Raw genomic sequence first — 19338 nt, forward strand, 5'->3', positions numbered from 1 at the left:
TGGTCTAAAAACTGCCACAATTTTTTTTCCTGATTTCTTATAGTATTTCTTAAAGCCAGAAAGTTGCCATTTGAAATGACTTTGGTTTTGTGTCATGTCTGTGATCTGCTTTTTTTCTACAAAATTAAACAACTGAATGAACATCCTCCGAGGCCGGTGATTCCATAATTTTTGCCAGGGGTTGTATAAGAGCTGTTCTGGAAGGCAGAAGGCTGCAGCTGGTGCAAATAACCGCACATGGGGAGTCAATGCACAGCAGTCACATGGACTGATCAATTTACTGCTATGATGATATATTCAATCATCTTTACACTTATTTTTATTCCCCCTTTTGACAGTGTTCTGTTATAAATCAATATATATGGCTTAATAACTTAATACAGTGATACAGCAGCTTTTTTGTTTTTGTTTTGTAAAAATGAAGCGTCTTATGAATGTTGAGCAAGTGCTTCAGTTTTTCTTTTAATTGGAGCAAGACAGAGCATGCAGCATTTTAAATGTCTGAACCATGTGTTTTTAATCTTGTACTTTTTTACTGCTGTTTTTCTTATGGTTGTTTTTATTGTGTTTTAAATTTTTAACTGTTTTTATGTTGTGAAGCGCCTTGAGACAATTTTGTCATGAATTGGCGCTATATAAATTAATAAATTTGAATTTGAACCATAAAGTGAGGATTCTGATGATGAAGGAGATGATCCCTCTGTTGTTGTGGATAAGCAACCAGAGCAGGTGGATCCACTGACATGTGCACAGATCTCCACAGTGGGTCGGATCACGCGCTTCACCTTCCAGCTTGTCCAGGACTCAGTCGCTACAGAGCTCCGTCCCAGCGCAGAGTCCTGGAATGCAGAGAAGGATGCACAAACACACTGCTCTAGCAGTGGCTCCAGGCACGTTTCATTTAAAGCCAGGAAATCAATGTTAGCTTCTGTTTCATTTTGTTCCTCTTTCGTTCCTTTTGCGCTCTTGATTCACAAAAAGATTTATACTGTGACGACTCAGTTTTTATATATCTTTTACATTTTTACATGTTTGATATTTAATGTTCCCATCTTCAAAGTCCCACAATTCCATGTTTTTACAGATATTCTTCTGATTTAAGAAGAATTTATGACTTTATAACTTTATATTTATGAATTTATAACAAATAGGTTTAATTGAAAAGTGTTCAATAATATTGCAAACGGTTATTCTGATAACATCCTGGATCTCTGAAGACAATGATCTTCTGACAGCTTTCAACAGATTTGTGTCAAAATTTAATTAATTTAATGTCATTTTTGACTAATCCGCAATCTCACATGTTAATAACAATACTAACAATATTAATAATAATAAGAGTCCTGTGCAGTGTATGTGGGTGATGAAAACTGCTAATAATATAATGGTACTAATTTTTTTTTTTTTTGCTGCAAGCTCCCATCCCATGCTTCTTATGATGGGCTTTACAAATGTCAGCGCTTTAGAAGGATGGATTTGACAAACCACAGAGGATTTAAGTGGAAAAGCAAGTGCAATGAAATTAAGATTCTCCTAACACTGTTATCCATCTATGTGGATGGATAAAACCAATGAAGTGGTGTTTTAAAAAAAAAAAGAGCTCATACTCATACTGAATTAATAAAGTCTAGCCAGAGGAAAGAAAAGTGTTTTCACTTAGAATATTGCAACTTACTGACCTTATTCCCACACTATCAATTTCACTTTAAAAATAAATAAATAAATAAAATCTTCCTGTGATCCTCTTCTTTTTAAAGGGGAGCTGAAGTTTGATGTTTAGTTCATACTAAATGTTTATAGCATGGAAAAAGGTCAACTTGCCAAATACAAAAGGCAAACAAAACATGCTGCTTGGCAAGTGTTAAGATAACAAATGTTGACAGCAGAGGTTTGCTGTAATATTCTGACAATGATATGAATAGCAAACCCTAAAAATAAATGTAATTTCTGCAAAATAAAGAGAGAAACAGTTGTCTGGAAAACCAATTTTTCAGCATCACAGAGGGAATTTCATTAATTTCTGAGGTAACTTGAAAATGATAAATACAGTGGATCCAGAAAGTGTTCACAGCACTGCACTTTTCCCATTTTATGTTACAGTCTTATTCCAAAATGGATTAAATTCATTTTTTTTCTCAAAATTCGAATGAAATGGATATTTCTCAGGTAATCATTCGTGTTGATGGACAAACATTGCACTCTTTCAGTCTTTGGTCCAATCTTTCACCCGGCACAAACCAGCACACCAGCCGGTGTCCCCAACCAAACAGTCCCCCCTAAAAATCGGTCTGCCCTGCTTTCACTGCGCATGCATCATTAACCACAGTTCACAGATTATCACCTCATTTCTGCTTAAAAGTGCACTCCAGTCATCATCTATCTCAGCACCAGATATCTGAAGTTTTTGTACAACAATCATTTCCACATAAATTCAGCATTATTTCATGATAAAAGACAGGGGAAGCTATCAGAGCGCTGCGGCTACACAAGCTGCTAACTGATGCGTTCACTGCGCATCGGTCATTTCAAAGCCTCACCAAGTTTTACCTTGTTTCTGCTTAAAACTGACTTTAGAATGATTTAAGAGGTTTTACCTTGTCATCTGAAGGTTAATAATCCCATTAATCCATTTGATCGCTTTGGGTGAAGAGACTGTCTTAGATGAGCAGCTGAGCTCCGAAATGACGCATGCGCAGTGGAGGCAGGGCGGACCAATTTTTAGGAGTGGACCATTTGGTCTGCGACACCGGGACCAGTGCCATTAGTAGAATACAACCATCATTTCAATACGCAGCACCAACTTTCATTATATCCTAGTAAGTGTACCTGTGCTTAGAGCAGAAATAAACGCGTTTGCATCCTATTCCAAAAAAAAACAAACAATAAAAACAAACAAAAGTTTTGGTATATATGGTTTCCTCTCCGTGACAGCTGTATGAGGTTAATTTTTTTCCTCACTTATTTAAGACATAAAATTATGCATAATTACGGGCGTGGCTGCTATGAGTGACAGCTAGCTAAGCTGAGAGTTCAGACTCAAACATCACTCGCTCAGAAGCTACTAGCCGCTGTGGAGGACCGTGTTTCTTGAGGGGTTTATTACAAATATCTGTAATAACATGACTTGTTTTGTGGTTAAGACTCCTAATGGGCCAACTAAGATGTCTTTGCAGCAGCATTTGCATCAAGTGAAATCTTTGTGTTATTTAATGTTAACACAAACATGCTAACACCATTAGCACTATTAGCAACTCTCGGTAGCTTGATCTGTTACATCTATTTAATCCACGATTACTGAGGAAATAAACAGGTCTGAATTTTTAATGCCCACACCAAAGCAAACTGTGATGAGAACCATCACTCAGTCGGCAAAAATATGATTTAATAAACACCTGAACTGAGGTCAGCCTGTTAGCGGAGCCTGTCGATAACTGTAAGATGATGGGTGTGTTCCTGATTCATTCTTCCCACCCAGGTCACACGTGGTGTTACCCAGCCTCTGTCTCTTCAATCAAACAGGGGTTAGTCATGACACAGGCAGAGTAAGCACTGCCAACATGGGAACGCCAAGAACAGGAAATTTTGAGATTCAAAATTGCTTTTCTGGGTCTCTATAGAAAACCTATGGGTGACGTCACACAGGGTTTGTCCAATATATGGTCATTTCCCAATTTCCAACATGTCATGAACACAGTATAAGATAAGAATACTTATCTTATGACATGTTGGAAATTCTTATTCTTGGAAATTCATATTATCTTATGCACAAAGTGACTACTTTGTGTACTGCACCCTATTTTTAAGTGAAATTTCATGCCACAAATACCAATGTACAGTTGGATCTGAACCAAATGCACTGGCATTATGCTCTGTAGACCATGTGCTATATTCAGTCAGGTTCAGGACCTTTATCACTGAGGGTTTACTGACCATAAGCTGTATTTTTGTTGTGCTTTGGTTTTGCATAGCACGATTTGTGAAAACCTGTTTTCCTGGTCGGATTTGTAATTAAAGTAACAGCAGTTCAGGCTCTGACTATCTGATTGTGTTGTACTGCCACACTAAACAACCAAAAAGGTAAACCAATTAATACAATGTGTCAGCAGATGTTATCGGTGTAGACAGAAGCAAAGGCAGCGACCGACACACACACACACACACACACACACACACACACACACACACACACACACACACACACACACACACACACACACACACACACACACACACACACACACACACACACACACACACACACACACAAAGGTGAAGCAGACATGTACACAACTATAACAGAGGTGACAACTAAATGGATAAATTACTGGCTGGCAAGAGGAAAATAATAAAATATTTCAATCATCAGCAATTTCAAGAATGTAATACTGGCCAGCGTAAAAGTGAAATATTTAGAAGAACCAAACGTGAGGTCTGAATGAATCTCAAACTTTTATAATGACTTCCATGAGTCAAATTCTGCATAAAACACACACATACACAAGCCTGTTTTCTAATGAGTGGCTGCATGGAAGCATAAATAAATCAAGAGTTAACAGCGGGACAACAGCAATTAAAACAAACACCACACACAGAAAATTAGCCACACTGCAGCCGAGTGCATTCCACTATGAATGTGTGCAAAAGTTCCATTCGCCATCAAACATATACACCTGTCAAAATATGTAACTACATATGTTCTTGCTATGGTGTCTTTGTTGAGGTGGGATGTAGTGTTTGGTGCTGTACAGCAGATGTAAGTGCTCCTATTTTTGAAGCCCATGTAATTGACCCCAATTTCCCTTCAATAACTGCAACCCAGTGGATAAAGAGTCATTATAATAGTTTCCGCTGTAATTACACAATGCAATTCAAATGACTGACTGTCATCTTCCATTGAAATGCGTTCACATCCGTTAACAGGCTGCATATCTGAAAAATTGAACAATAATCCACAATATTTCTTAAAAAAAAAATGACACCAGTCCTGTGCCGCCTGACAGAGAGTAGATGTGATCTGGTTGCGAAAATTGGAAGAACTTATATTTGAATGTGTGGTGTGTTCTCATGCAGAAAGATTTCTTTAGGCCTCAAGTCCATATAGCATGTTTGCGTCTGGTGGAAACGTGCTGACAAAATGTCAACAAATGCTTCAGCAATTTCACCAACAAACACCTAACAACTAGCTTATAACGTACAGTGACAGATGTAATGATGCTCCAAATTCTTTACATGTAAACCAAATTTTCTTGCCATTACAGTTCAGTGAAACATCTTACAGTTACCTCTGTTGACTGTGTTGCCAGCAGCATCATTCTGTTAACAGAATGGTGCTGCTGGCAACACACTGACATTGGTGTGTATATATGTGTGTGTGTGTGTGTGAAGGGGTAAATGTGAGGTATCACTGTAAAGCAGTCTGAGCTTTTGATGCAGATGGAAACACACTATAGAAAAACAGTCAATTTGGTAGTGAACAGGATGCAACCAGCCTGGAGAAGTGGAGAAATACTCTGGACAGAAGGGCAATAAAGTCAGTTGGAGCAAGACAGTGTACCTACATATATATGAAAGCAGGGGAGTTTAGTGGAATAGTGACTAGGCCTCTGAATTAAAGGCACCCTTTCTATTTTTATTTTAAAGGTGGTCCACCAAGCTGGCACCCATCTCCAGATACTACAGCATGAAGTGGATGAGAATCTACTCGTACCCCCTGGATGTTGCAATTTGCTACTGCCAAGGCTGCTACAACTACTTGATATAGTGTACATTCAAGATGGCAGACAGCGGTCAGAAATTGCTCCCTCTAAGAAACCATTTTTCAAAGTGCTAAAAATAGTTTTGTGCCAATAGATGTCATATTACCACCAACATCACAGACTAAAACACTGGCGCTCCTTCTCCTTGACACAGAGCCGGCCCAAGGCATACGCCAACTACGCGATCGCTTAGGGCCTCCACGCCACCAGGGGGCCCCGAGAGCACCGAGACGTTGTGGTAAAAAAGTAAATATATACATGAAATTAAAATAATATTGAATAATTTAAACGAAATTGTATTACACCCGAAAAAAATAAATTCATTTTGACAAAATACCAATACTAGGTTAACTGATGCCTCCTGTTGGCTGCTGCCACCGTTGGGCAAATTTAGATGCACCGCTTGGGTCAGGTGGTCGATGACTAATCGTGAGGAAAGAAGTGAGTGCAAGTCATGTCTCAGAAAAGAAATTATCCCTCTGGAGCGGAGAAAAGAAAAAAGAAGTTGGAGCACGAGAAAAAACAAGACAAAGGTAGGTTTGCATGTCCAATATTACAATTTTTGTTGTCATTATTTGCGAAATGCTCCATTTGTTTAGTGTAAAGTGCTAGGTGTCTTAATGTCAGAGGCGATTGCTCTAAGACTGCAAGGGAAGCTCAGCTTCCCCTAAAATGTCAAAAAATAAGTGATCAAATATATACTGTTGTGTGTACATGTCATTGACTAAATATGTGCTACAACGTGCTCAACTTTTGTTCAGAATCAGCTTCTTATCACTGGTAACGACGTGGCTTTCCTCTCACTCAAACCCGCAGCTTCACAGTGCTTTAAACAGTCCACACACTTCAATAGCGACACAAAGCATGCAGCGAAACGAGACGAGTCATTGGATAAATGCTGGGCTTTGTCCCGCCCATCGGACGCTCAGCGTGTCTGGGGGTCTATGGGGCAGTGGGCTGGCCTCGGCTGGCCTGGACGCTCAGCTTCTGCATGATGATTGGATGATCTGTCTGAGGCTGAATCCCTTTTTGATTGACAGCGAAATGAGCGAATCAGCGATCTTTTGGTGTAAACATCCGTGGGAGCATTTTCATTCTGTTCTGAGTTGAACCGGAGACTTTTCTAATCCTCTTAGCGGCATTTTCCTTGTTAAAAACGACTAGCGACAAATCGAGCTTCTATTTCTGGTGTTTTTTTTTTGTAGCTGCTTGTGTTTGGAGACTGACTTCTATCACTCTTTCTGACTTCTATCGCAGTTTCTGTCCCTACCGAGCAGCGGGTGCTGCTGAGCTCCTCCACCATCACAAAGCACTCACAGGCGGACAAACTTCACACTAGCCTCGCGCCAGTGCCAGCTAGCGAGCTAGCTAGGTAGCAAGTTGCACATAATGGCAGACAATTTGAATGTTGTGGACCGGATTTTAGTGAAGCCATTTGATAGTCTTCCTTACGAAGAAAAACTTAGAGTTAAACAGCAGGGCAGATCAACTCCTCAGATTAATTTGGTGCAAAAGGTGGGGAAAAGTAGCTCAGCTCTCAGTGGTTTGCAGGCCAAAGTTAAAGCAATAGCCCCCAGTGCAATGTTTGTGCATTGCTATGCACACACATTGCTGTTATGTTGTGGATTTCTATGTTAATTTTGGAGATTATTTAAGTATTGTATTTATTATTTAAGTATTTAATTTTGATTACAACTTTATTTTTCTGTAAGATAATGTGAATATCATTTGATTCTATTTTGTATTTGGATATTGAACATTTTGCACACCATTGCACATCTGAAAGAAATTAAACTATTTAACGTGTTTACTATAAATGCAGTCTCCTGCCTGCTGATGTTACTTTCAAATAGTTAAATTTTTTTTTTATTTTTTTTTTTATATTTATTTCATTCATTTAAAAGAAAAACAGAAAAGCAAAAAACAAAAGCACCACAATACCAGAATGAAAAGGAGCAGAAAGAAGAACAAGTCTTATGAGCTCTTATAAATTAATGAGCCATACTTATACATCACGCTGTATGTAGAAGTTAATTAAAACATATTTATGAGTTTGCTACCCCTTTAAGGTTAAAAACAAGAATGACACCTGTATGATGTAAGACAATTACAAATAATGCTAATGATTGTGGGTGTTACACACATAACAGTGTAACCTATGGAATAATGAGGCATCTGGTGCTGAGGTGATGGTAGGGGGGCCCCCAAATGAAATTCTGCTTAAGGCCCCATAAAGGCTTGGGCCGGCCCTGCCTTGACATTACTGAAAGGAACACCAATCACCAATTACTCAAGGAACACCAGTTCCAAAACACCAGTGTTTTGGTCTGCGATGTAGGTGGAAGAGTGACATCTATCGGCATAAAACTCTTTTTAGCACTTTAAGTCATCAGGCTATGCTGTACCCACCAAAGTGTTTTTTACAGAGCTGAAAATGACAGGCACTCTACAAAATCCACACAGCTGAGAATGCTAGAGGAAGCTTTGGTAGCGCAGAATTTTTATCAGCTGAGGACACAACTTTGGGAGAATTTGGGAAGGAATTGTATCTTGTGCTGAGGATTTAATTAACATCTGGGTGTTTTCGTGAAGCTTAGGGCTAGCGGCTGGCGATCACCTTAGTGTTTCTTCTGTTTTTCTTGTTGCTTAATGCTGACAAATTATACTGTATTTGTTGTCTTTCCGGTGCCTAATTCTGTTTCTCTCTGTTTGAGGTGCGGCTCCATCCAGAGATGGAAGTGGTGTCTACTTCTGTAACCCTCCCATCCTGTGAACCGGCAAAATTTCCTGGAAATTCCTTTTGTAAATTGTGTCGATAGCATGGCCCAGGCAGTGGGTCACCCCTTTGAGTCTGGTCTGCTTGAGGTTTTGTTCCTCAAATCATCAGAGGGAGTTTTTCCTTACCACTGTCACCTGTGTGCTTGCTCTGGGGGTTGGTAAGGTTAGACCTTGCTTGTGTGAAGCACCTTGAGGTAACTTTGTTGTGATTTGGCACCATATAAATGAAATAAATAAATAAAGGAATTGTATCTTGTGCCCAGGAATTATAATGTGGGAATGAAGTAATAAAAACAAGGGAACAAGTTGCAATTTGTGCGCACACAATAACATTTTTAGTACTTTATGGAACAAATCATTGCCTCAATATAGATATTTTTCTCCTCTCCAGTGCTTTGTACAGTGGCTCCCACAGTTCTCTATCCTTTATTCTCCATCCCATTGGAGATGCGTTGTAATTACAGTAAAAGCTCACCCACCCATTTCCTTTGTCTCTTTCGTCCCCCTATCATCAAGCAATGGCCCCTCTACACAATCACCTCTCTCTCAACCCTTCTCTTGTCTCTTATTCCCCGACGGCTGATGTCACTTTGCTGACACAGCAAAACCACCCTGAAATAATTGTCACCAATAGAGTCCTTGGAGACATAAAAAAAGTAAAAGAAATAAAGAGCGATGGAGATGGAGAGAGCAGACCTGGCCTTTAGCCAAAAATCACGTCATAATCCTATCCAGGGCAAATGCGATCAGAAACTCTCCCTGCACATATGGAGACAGAGTCGCATGGAGAGGCTGCCACATTCAATGAGAGGTGAGTGAGTGTGTGAGGCAGTGCGTCTCAACGTGCAAACTGCACTCAGGTCTGACCAGCAGAGGCCTGACCTTAAAGGACACCACGAATGCTCAGGTTTCATCCCATTTACTTCATATTTCACACTTGACATTACCATTTAGCAGTTTGTGAACCTTTCTGCTGTGTTAGAAAACATGAAACATACTTTTTTCCTGCTATAAAATGCAGATGAATGTGTCAATCAATTTCCAAACTGTGTCAAAATAAAGAGCTGAGTATTTCAACTTGTTTCAACAGTGTAATTTTCACAACTTGACAGTATTCTTAAAATGCAGTGTAACAAAGGCTTTCAATTATGAGCATTGTGTTCTTTATAATTTGTAGTTGTTTAATGAATTAGAAAGATCCTATTGTCTTACGAACAATTTGTATATGTTCAAATCAAATCATCATTTGTTCACATTGTGCTAATCAATATATAGAGATCACCCTCTATATGCATTTTCAGGTACTGAGACAAATTAAACTCCATTGGAAGTTAGCTCTGAGTTAGAAGAAGTTAGCATGCAAACTAACATCCACAAAATGTCTTGTAAATGACTGCAGAGGTGTTATCGGGTTACAAAAACAGTGTTTTCAGTTTTATAAGTGTTTATTTCTCGCTAGCATTTACATAATATATGAAAAAGATGTTATATTTACACGCAAATAAAACAGTTTTGCAGCTAGCTATCAGCCTGTGACGTCATCATGCTAGCATCCGCGAAATGTGTTGTAAATTAGTTCAGAGATGTTACTGCGTTCCAAAAACAGTGTTTTCAGTTTTAGAAGTGCTTATTTTCCGCTAGCTTTTACATAATATAGGAGAAATGTGCATATAAACATGCAAAACGAATCGGTTTTGGAAAGACTAGCCACTGATGCCACGGTGCAGCTCTCCTCTGAATAGGTCCAGGTTAGCCATCTTTGAACTTGTCCAAGGTCTGTACCCCAAGAATGTTTCTTGTAAATTTGAAGCCTCTGGCAGTAATAGGACTGGACTTATGCTGAGCATGGATAGATGGGTGGACGAGTAGATGCAAAGCCTTCACAATACCCACATGGCCATATTTGATGCCTTCAGGTAAAAACTGGAAGGTTCATTCTGGGAAATTACTATGTATGGCAAACTTGACCTCAGGGTGCGATGACTTAATATAAATCAATTAACAAACAACAGATTATTCATTCATTCATTCATTCATTTTCTAAACCCACGTGATTGAGTTTAGGGACAAAGGGGTCTAGAATTGGTTAATAGGTGGGGTACACCCTACACAGGCTACTGGTCTATCGTAGGGCATTATACACTCAGAGCATTAACTCAAGTTCAATAGAGTGTAATAAGTGTTAGCTCTGAAAAAAGATGTAAGATCAACAATATTGAAGGTTGATCTCAAATTCTGCTGAGTATTGGCTCAACAACAGCCTTAATGTAGCGTGACATGGCCAATCCCAGATGAGATGGTGTACACATCAATATACCTAGAACAGCATACAGAAAAGAACAACACTGGATCAATTTTAACACAACTTTATATACAACAATACCACTGCGGGAACTGTTGAAAATAACCGATGTAAGACCTAACAACAAACCAAATGACCAAGGTCTGAATTTAAACAGAAGCAGGCACCTTTACTCTCAACCATCATCAAGTCAAACCCTCCCATTACCAGATAACGATTTTCTAACAACCTCTCCCCTTCTCACCCATGCACGTGCAGTTCACGATCCATCTGGATTTTTATATATTCCAATCTCACTTAATAACCCCGTCCAATCGAATCACTAACTCAAAGCATTTGGATGAAGGACAAGCACAGCAAAGGGCGAACATTTTGTTTTTTCCAGCAAATGGCTCAGATGGTCATTTTCACACATTATTACAAACAGTCAAGGTGGCTGTAGAGAATGCAACAGTATTAACTACAATCTGGACCTCAGATGGCACTGAGCTGGTAAAAGTCTAATGAGTAAATGAGTATGTTGCTTTTCCGCGCCTAGTCAGACTGACGGTCATCACACCAACCCTATAAGTGTGTGCTGGGGGAAAAGGGGGCATCCTTTGGCATCAGTGCCCTGACCAGTCAGTATGTATGTGTGCATGCGCACGATCCAGCACCCCCCTGAGGAACGGTCTACACAGCTGAAGCCACAACTGTTAAAAATGCTGCCAACAGAAGCCTCCTCATGCAAAATACACCAAAAAAGAAACACCAAGACACAGATGTGTTCATGCACCAATGGCTGTTAAAAAAAAAAAAAAAAAAAAAAGAGTCACCCAGTATGACTCAGATCTCTGAACAACAAAATCCCATCTGCAAATTGCATACCTTCACTCTCCTGCCTCCAAACACAAACACACTTAACAAGCAGACATCTTTTCAGCTACATCATAATTTCAATCTCTCCCCACCCCTGCACAACACAAAATTTAAGGCAAAAGGAAATATTTCTGCTAAATTAGTTATGCTAATTACAGAGCAGCTCCCTGGGGGGAGAGACGGTGCTAAATGGCTTTTAATTCTTTTCGCCTGGAAAGAGATGTGGGAGACAGCCAGAATGCGAGAGGATTGAAAGAAACAGGGAGCGCAACCAAAACAGGGGTTGGGAGGGAATAAACCAATAAACACAAAAACAACTGCCGTTAAAATTTCCCCCGTGACGCGGCAACAATGAACTAACAGAATTAACAAGTCAGGGGAGGGAGCTCCAAAGCAGGCGGCCGGCCAGACAGTGAGCCGTCTTATCAGCTTCGGGGGGCTGCAGTCTCTGAGCTGACGGACAGAGGAGAGCACGACGGTAAGCAAAGTTTCCCCACAAACTTTGTGTCCTGCAGCCTTTGCCAGCGGTCACACAGTGATAACAAGCCATGAGCAGATAGCAGTGCAGCAGTGTACGTACATGGAAGGCACCAAAGGAAATAGTGGTCACAGTATACAATAACTTATTTATACACTCTCTTACTCACAGCTCAAATCTGCACCCCCAATTTTCACTATTTTATAAGACGGTCTAAAAGAAATGTACTGATGCAGGCTGTAGATTACTGCTGGTCATCGGTTTGTATGGATACAACTTTTTTTTTTTTTTTACAAATGTGTGCTTAAAATATGTCAAAGTACAACAATGGAGGCAAAGTATTCTCACATCTCTTTTCATATAAAATATGAAAAGTACGAACAAGCATAAATGCGATATTTCTCACATATTCCTTTAGATAAGCATATGTGTTGCACATTTTCGCATGAAGTCAGAAGCAAGCATTCGGTTTAGGCTTAGAATAATGATAAAAAAAATGAAGGTGCCTTGACACTTACATGAATTTGATCCCCGTACTGGCGTGTAAGTTAGTGTGTAAATAAGTAAACTCGTCGTAAATTGTCTGTGAAGTGTGCATGGGTGCATGCCAGTGTGCAAAGAAGATTTTGAAATGTTCAAAATTTCTGGCGCACATAAATTTCATGGCACTTGCGTGAACTAACCATGAACATTGTGCAACCTATTCACAAACACTGCGTTCACTACGTCACTGTGTGTCAATGCGCACACGGTTTACGCACAGTTTATACTGACTTTACTCATTGACACGCAAGATTCCGTGCCAGTGCAGAGATCAAATTCGTACAAGTGTCAAGGTGCGTACCATCTAATGATACGCATTGGTACGACGAATTAGGCGGCAGTGCGGAGCCAAAATTCATGCAAGTGTCAAGGTGCCACAAGAAGAACAATTTAGGCCTTTTTGGGCCGGGGGAGGGGGGGTTAAAAGATCTGCAATCTTGCTTTCTGTCACAGAGTCGCAGCTGATGAATATGAGGGATATGTACAAATTTATTTTAACTTTTTTTTTTACTTCAAATATTTCATGAGGATATCCTCTTACAGGACAACTGTCAACTACGAATATAACAGAACTACTTGAATTAACTAGTGTTCTGTACAATTTTACCAAGTAGTTGACATCTTCAACCACTTCGTGTGTTATCAAATTTCACAGGTGGAGCAGTGAAGGGAAATGTGGGAAATGTTTTGTTTGTTTGTTTTTGGCTGTTATTTTTTTTTATTGTTTTATTTGTTTTATCTTGTTTAATAGCTATTGTTTTCAATTCACCGTTGCTGTACATATCATGTTGCCTGTTTCTGACAGACAAAGAAAGAGAAATACGTTGCTCGTAAAATTAGATTTTTTTTTTCCTCCCTCCACCATTTTTTTTCTTTGCCCACAGTGCTCGTGATATACTGTCATTACTACTACACATCTGAAGGTGACTGGTGATAGTAGTACAGTAGTGTTCAGAATAATAGTAGTGCTACGTGACTAAAAAGATTAATCCAGGTTTTGAGTATATTTCTTATTGTTATATGGAAAACAAGGTATCAGTAGATTCAGTAGATTCTCACAAATCCAACAAGACCAAGCATTCATGATATGCACACTATTAAGGCTATGAAATTGGGCTATTAGTAAAAAAAAAAAAAAAAGTAGAAAAGGGAGTGTTCACAATAATAGTAGTGTGGCATTCAGTAAGTGAGTTTGTCAGTTTTATGGAACAAACAGGTGTGAATCAGGTGTCCTCTATTTAAGGATGAAGCCAGCACCTGTTGAACATGCTTTTCTCTTTGAAAGCCTGAGGAAAATGGGACGTTCAAGACATTGTTCAGAAGAACAGCGTAGTTTGATTAAAAAGTTGATTGGAGAGGGGAAAACTTATACGCAGGTGCAAAAAATTATAGGCTGTTCATCTACAATGATCTCCAATGCTTTAAAATGGACAAAAAAAAACCAGCAATGCCTGGAAGAAAACGGAAAACAACCATCAAAATGGAGAGAAGAATAACCAGAATGGCAAAGGCTCACCCACTGATCAGCTTCAGGATGATCAAAGACAGTCTGGAGTTACCTGTAAGTGCTGTGACAGAAGATGCCTGTGTGAAGCTAATATATTTGCAAGAATCCCCCGCAAAGTCCCTCTGTTAAACAAAAGACATGTGCAGAAGAGGTTACAATTTGCCAAAGAACACATCAACTGGCCTAAAGAGAAATGGAGGAATATTTTGTGGACTGATGAGAGTAAAAGTATTCTTTTTGGGTCCAAGGGCCACAGACAGTTTGTGAGACGACCCCCAAACTCTGAATTCAAGCCACAGTTCACAGTGAAGACAGTGAAGCAAGTGGTGCAAGCATCATGAAATGGGCATGTTTCTCCTACTATGGTGTTGGGTCTATATATCCCATACCAGGTATCATGGATCAGTTTGGATATGTCAAAATACAAAATACTTGAAGAGTTCATGTTGCCTTATGCTGAAGAGGACATGCCCTTGAAATGGGTGTTTCAACAAGACAATGACCCCAAGCACACTAGTAAAGGAGCAAAATCTTGGTTTCAAACCAACAAAATTAGGGGAAGTCCTTAAAGCGACAGTATCACCTCAAAATCTCTCATCAGCCGTTAAAATTTTCACCAAAAAACAGCTGAATTTTTCGAACCGTGTCCACTTCGATGTGCCTCACAGGTTTTGAAAAAATTTTGATCAAACAAAGCGCCAGTCTCTCAGCAACTTCTCAGACAAAGGAATTCCGACGAGGCGGCTGGACCACACCTCCCACAAGGCATGCTCACAGGCGAATGACGTCACCGACAGGCGTGGAAAAACTCACGCATGCGCACGAGGGTTCAAGCATGTCTGACGTAAAAACATATGAATGAAATCCATATAGTTTTTGAAAAAAATAAAAAGGACCTATACTTTATTGACAGACCTTGTATACATAAACAAACCAGTGAGCCCTAACATTTCATTATCAAACCTTGACAAAGGTTTGACAAACCTTGACATTATCAAACTATGACAAAGAAATGTAGTTTAAGCGTGATGTTTTACCATTTAAACATGAATTTATAAAAAAAAATTATAACCTACAGCAACCAACATATACAGTTGTATGCAAAAGTTTGGGCACCGCTGATAATTTTCATGATTTTCCTTTATAAATCATTAGTTGTTTGGATCAGCAATTATGGTTAAATATATCATAGAGCAGACAAACAGAGTGATATTTGAAAAGTGAAATGAAGTTTATAGGATTTACAGAAAGTGTGCAATAAATCTGTAAACAAAATTAGGCAGGTGCATAAGTTTGGGCACCCCAACAGCAAAATACATCAATATTTAGTAGATCCTCCTTTTGCAAAAATAACAGCCTCTAAAGGCTTCTGGTTGAAGGTATTTTGGACCATTCTTCTTTACAAAACATCTCAGGTTTGCTGGTTTCTGAGCACGGACAGCCCACTTAAAGCACAGATTTTCAATAATATTCAGGTCTGGGGACTGAGATGGTAATTCCAGAACATTGTACTTGTTCCTCTGCAAGAATGTCTTAGTAGATTTTCACCCCTTGTTATGTCCAAATAACTCAATTTTAGTTTCATCAGTCCACAGCACCTTATTCCAAAATGAAGCTGGCTTGCCCAAATGTGCTTTAGCATACCTCATGTAACTCTGTTTATGGCATGTACACAAAAAAAGCTTCCTCTACATTATAGCATCATACAGCATCTCTTTGTGCAAAGTGTGCTGTATAGTTGAACAATGCACAGAGACACTATCTGCAGCAAGATCATGTTTAGGTCTTTGGAGCAGGTCTGTGGGTTGACTATGACTGGTCTCACCATCATTTGCTTCAGCTTATCTGAGATTTTTCAGCTGTCAGTTTCATCACAGTGGAAACTGACAGCTGAAATCAGCTGAAATCTCTGAGATAGCTTTTTGTATCCTTCCCCTAAACCATGATGTTGAACAATCTGTTTTCAGGTCATTTGAGAGTTGTTTAGAGGCTCCCATGTTGCCATTCATTAGAAGAGATGCAAAGAGGGAAAACATTTGCAAATGGCCACCTTAAATACCCTTTCTCATGATTGGATTCACCTGTGTAAGGAGGTCAAGGGTCAATGAGCTTACCAAACCAATTTTGTGTTCCAATAATTATTGCTAAATGTATTCAAATCAATAAAATGACAAGGGTGCCCAAACTTATCCACCTGCTCAATTTTGTTTCAATTATTATAGCACACTTTCTGTAAATATTAGAAACTTCATTTCGCTTCTCAAATATCAGTGTGTTCATGTGCTATATGATATATTTAACTGAAATTTCTGATCTAGACAACCAATGATTTATAAAGGAAAATCAGGAAAATTATCAGGGGTGCCCAAACTTTTGCATACAACTTTCTCACGCTGCCTTCACTCAGATTGGTCGTCGCTGTGTCACATTACAACAAATTATTGTCTATTTTTATCCTACCTAGCTGGTGGCATAGCAGACACTTTTGTGATTACAATCGCTCTGATTGAAAATGAATGGCAGCTACTGGCATTGCCTCCATCGCCTGTAGCCAGTGTGACCAAGGGGTGATGAGGGTTCCCAGTCATGCTTGTAAACAATGCTGTTGGTGTTCCCTGTGTTGGACAAACTATATAATGACATCACTACCAACAGCCAAAGTGTGTTTCTGCATTGCTTATTATGTAAAATAAAAGTTTTGATATCAGCAAAAATAAAGCAGATACCAATGTTCGCAAAAGGATCATAATGGCTGATATTATCAGCCAAAAAATACAATGGTTGGGCTCTACTTATGTTGCATGTTTTAATTTGCCCACCTGAAGGGGATGGACTCATTCACTTACCTTTCTACTCTGCATTTTAGAAGGTACATGCCTAGGCCTTTCCCAAGCCTAGGAAATTACCTTGTTGTTTTCTGGATGTACCTTATAATAGTACGTTTACACAGAACACTGGCTGTATTCTGATTTCTAAAAGATACGACTGATGTGCCCTTGATAAGAGAAACTGCAAATGTTGTCACGTCCTGCGATTCATATCCAATCATCACTGCAGAGAAATTCATAACAGCGAGCGCTGCTCTGCAGACACTCTGTCATAACAATAAAATGATGTCTGGTGTTTAAGCTGTTTCTGCACTCCATAACAAATAAAAACTGCAGTGGTTATGTTAAAAACAGACTGCAGAGCCAGCGCAGGGATTTAATCAAGGAAGGTACGTATGTCTTCGCATAAACAATACAGGTCATTGTACTTGGAGACGTACAGTACTTTTATAAATTACAGATAGTGCAGATTTATATGACAGCATCTCCACTTCACACACAAAATGAGAAATAATTCATAATAAGTTGCAGAATGAATTAAATGCGTATTGATGATGGAATGTGCTGAGCCGTGTCCTTGGAGTACACACGGCACACACCGATGCACACGCACAAACACTGTAAATTTAAATCACTAAGCATCTCCACGCACTGCTACTTCAACATTCAGTTCAGGCTGCCCCCCACCTTTATTATCCCTCTCTCTTCAATACGGCCGGCTAGGAGCGGTGGCCAGTTTTATGTCTTTTAATTAGCACACTGTTTCCACAGCAGTGAGCAGGACACAATCACCGCCCCCCTCCCACCTGCATTCAGTATGCAACAACAAAAGCAAAAAGAAAAAAAAAGAAGATGAGAAAACGTAGAAAGTGCTGCAATCGTATCCCAGAGTGTCACGTTTGGAATGTGAGCGCAGACTTTGGTGGTGAATAAGATGCAAACTGCATGTGTGCATGTGGTACCTGAAATTAGGTGCAGAGGCCCATTCCAGAGCGAGGCAAGCCAAGTCCACAGCCGCATAGACCAGCAGGAAGAAAATGGTCACAATACTGGCTATGGTGTTGAGCTTCCCTGAAAACAGCACCAGCTACAAATAAAGAGCCAAACAAAGGAGAAGACAGATTAAGATTCCAAATGTGGAGACAACTAAATTGACACATTTTTTTCTTTTTTGCAAGACTTCCTCATATGTTAAGGTCACACATGGCTACATGTTTGTATGCTACTGTATTGTATGTTAATTAAGCGATTAAAAGGAATAAAAAAAAAAACAAATCAGGCTGCTCTACATTAAAAATGTCTAACATGACAGTTGAAGCAAACTTCTGCAACACCATAGAAATTAAATAAAAATCTCAAACCCAAAATAAATGGTTTGGGTGCAGTTTATTGTATATAACACAACCGAATCACTGGTTGTTTTTTGTTTGTTTTTTCTTTGTCATGTCAGTATACTGATACATGAACTTACAATCACCAATTCCAGTGAAGTTGGGATGTTGTGTAAAATGTAAATGAAAACAGAATACAATGATTTGCAAATCGTCTTCAACCTATATTGAATTACATACACCACAAAGACAAATTATTTAATGTTCAAACTGATAAACTTTATTGTTTTGTGCAAATATTTGCTCATTTTGAAATGCAACACGTTTCAAAAAACCTGGGACAGTGATATGTTTACCACTGTGTTACATCACCTTTTCTTCTAACAACACTCAATAAGCATTTGGGAACTGAAGACACTCATGATTGGGTATAAAAGGAGCATCCCCAAAACTCTCAGCCGTTCACAAGCAAAGAAGGGGTGAGGATCACCATCTTGTGAACGACTGCGTGAAAAAATAGTCCAACAGTTTAAGAACAATGTGTCTCAACATTCAATTGCAAGGAATTTAGGGATTCTATCATCTGCAGACCATAATATAATCAGTGATCTTCAATCCCTCAGGCGGCACTGCATTAAAATCAAACATCATTGTGTAAAGGATTTTACCGCGTCGGCTCAGGAACACTTTAGAAAACCACTGTCAGTTAACACAGTTCATCGCTACATCTACAAGTGCAAGTTAAAACTCTGCCATGCAAAGCGAAAGCCGTACATCAACAACATCCAGAAATGCCACCGACTTCTCTGGACCCGAGCTCATTTGAAATGGACAGACGCAAAGTGGAACAGTGTGCTGTGGTCTGAAGAGTCCACATTTCAAATTGTTATTGGAACTCATGGATGTCGTGTCCTCTGGACAAAAGAGGAAAACGACTATCCAGATTTTTACCAGCAC

The 19338-nt window shown here is 39.3% G+C and overlaps 1 protein-coding gene across 2 annotated transcripts in view; it reads right to left on the reverse strand.

Moving 5' to 3' along the window:
• Positions 1 to 19338, reverse strand: part of zgc:153039 (uncharacterized protein LOC767698 homolog) — a 205526-nt gene that overhangs the window by 51598 nt on the left and 134590 nt on the right. For both annotated transcript variants that reach the window (XM_034167797.1, XM_034167798.1), the window contains exon 9: positions 18013 to 18137. In XM_034167797.1, coding sequence (XP_034023688.1) covers positions 18013 to 18137 — 125 coding nt within the window. The remainder of the gene's footprint in view (positions 1 to 18012; positions 18138 to 19338) is intronic.

This window comes from Thalassophryne amazonica, chromosome 4, assembly GCF_902500255.1.
Source record: "Thalassophryne amazonica chromosome 4, fThaAma1.1, whole genome shotgun sequence".
Classification (NCBI taxonomy): domain Eukaryota; kingdom Metazoa; phylum Chordata; class Actinopteri; order Batrachoidiformes; family Batrachoididae; genus Thalassophryne; species Thalassophryne amazonica.